Source organism: Myotis lucifugus, unplaced genomic scaffold, assembly GCF_000147115.1.
Source record: "Myotis lucifugus unplaced genomic scaffold, Myoluc2.0 scaffold_126, whole genome shotgun sequence".
Taxonomy (NCBI): Eukaryota; Metazoa; Chordata; class Mammalia; order Chiroptera; family Vespertilionidae; genus Myotis; species Myotis lucifugus.
This window is the reverse complement of record NW_005871174.1, coordinates 2,523,849-2,525,696: the sequence shown is the minus strand read 5'-3', so window position 1 is coordinate 2,525,696 and position 1,848 is coordinate 2,523,849. Positions and strand designations below refer to the sequence as shown.

Sequence of the window (1,848 nt, the reverse complement as noted above, 5' to 3'; positions counted from 1 at the left end):
AGTTGGGGGCAACCAGGCTGGTAAGGGAGGGCAGTTAGGTTGTGACTGGGTCAGCAGGGGAGGGCAGTTGGGGGCGACCAGGCCTGCAGGGGAGGACAGTTAGGGACGACCAGGCCAGCAGGGGAGGGCAGTTAGGGGTGACCAGGCCAGCAGGGGAGGGCAGTTAGGGGAGCAATCGGGCTGGCAGGGGAGCAGTTAGGCGTTGATCAGGCTGGCAGGAGAGTGGTTAGGGGGTGATCAGGCTGGCAGGCAGAAGTGGTTAGGGGCAATCAGGCAGGCAGGCAGGCGAGCAGTTGGGAGCCAGCAGTCCTGGATTGTGAGAGGGATCCCAGATTGGAGAGGGTGCAGGCTGGGCTGAGGGACATACACTCCCCACACCCCCGTGCACAAACTTCGTGCACCAGGCCTCTAGTGTAAAAAAAAAAAAAAAAAAAAAGGTTCCTGGCAGGACCATTTCTTACCTTACTTCTGTTCCTCAGAAATGATGGAAAAACCTACGCTCACAAATTAAATTAAGATAAACACTAAACACAAAGTGCTTAGACCTTACTAGGTAGCTTTTAAAATGAACAAAGTTACTTTAATTTAAAAATATGAAGTGCACAATAAATCAGATAAGAGAAATATGTATTATGTATACATTTTTTAACTGCCCTCAAACTAAATTTTGTTAATATTAAACTAACTGTAAAGTCTGAGTTTGCACTGCATAGTTGAGCAGAAACTGGGGATAGAGGCAAAGAAAATTAAAAACATGTGTCTCTTAAAGGACATTAATAAAAGTGCTAAGGCTTTGGATGGACATGTGTTTATCTATTTTTTCCATAATATACAGTGGCAAAGACATCAAAAATACTTAGCAGATTGAGCAACCAGGTTCTTAATTTCTTTTCTTGGTTTTAGGAATGTGGGAAGCAGGTGGGCTATGGATCAAGCCAAGTATAACCTAATTAATGAATACTTTCTGGTGGGAGTTACTGAAGAGCTTGAAGATTTTATCATGTTACTGGAGGCAGCTTTGCCCAGGTTCTTCAGGGGTGCTACAGACCTCTACCGTACAGGTATATAAATGATGGGTTTCTTTCTAAAGCTGTCCTCAACTCTCTTCGTTTGAAAAAAGAGAAATCTGTGTGATTTGAAGTTTCTTAAGGAACTTGTCCGTTACTCAAAGTAAATTGTCTGTTTCTCCTCAACATTTTCAATACAAAACAATTCCTGGCACACAGATGGTACTCAGTAAATATTTTTTGAATGAATGAACATCTATTAGGTGATAATTAGAAGGCATTGTAGGAATAGTGGAAAGATGCAAACTACAGAACCAACCTCAGAAATGTGTAATATTTTATAATTCCAGTACCAAACATTATGACTGTTCCACCCTCAGACCTACTCATGCCATTAGAGTATAGGCAGGACAGTAGAGCTCGGTCACTTTAATGATGACCATCATCTGCTGTGACTGTTACAGTCCTCTTAAGAGATGCTTCAGCAGCCTCGGCAGTAGTTCACGCCTGAAAGTGACTGTCTAGTCTCCCTTGGGTGGTTTTGTTTCTTTGTTCAATGTTATTTTGCCATTCTCTGATAAGATATTGTCAGAGGAGGTCTTTTTCTAAGATATACATATGTCCTAGTTTCTAACATATAATTATACTAGAGGCCTGGTGCATGAAATTTGTGAAATAGGGGGGGGGGGGTTTCCCTCAGCCCAGCCTGCACCCTCTCCAATCCGGGACCCCTCAGGAAATATCCGACTGTCAGTTTAGGCCCGATCCCGATCCTAGACCGGCAGTCGGACATCCCTCTCACAATCTGGGACTGCTGGCTCCTAACTGCCCTCCCCCCCCC

General features: G+C 44.2%; 1 protein-coding gene across 3 annotated transcripts in view; it reads left to right on the top strand.

Annotated features, from left to right (window-relative positions):
* Positions 1-1,848, top strand: part of HS2ST1 (heparan sulfate 2-O-sulfotransferase 1) — a 147,585-nt gene that overhangs the window by 140,187 nt on the left and 5,550 nt on the right. For all 3 annotated transcript variants that reach the window (XM_006093907.3, XM_023758231.1, XM_014460148.2), the window contains exon 6: positions 904-1,061. In XM_006093907.3, the coding sequence (XP_006093969.1) occupies positions 904-1,061 (158 nt within the window). The remainder of the gene's footprint in view (positions 1-903; positions 1,062-1,848) is intronic.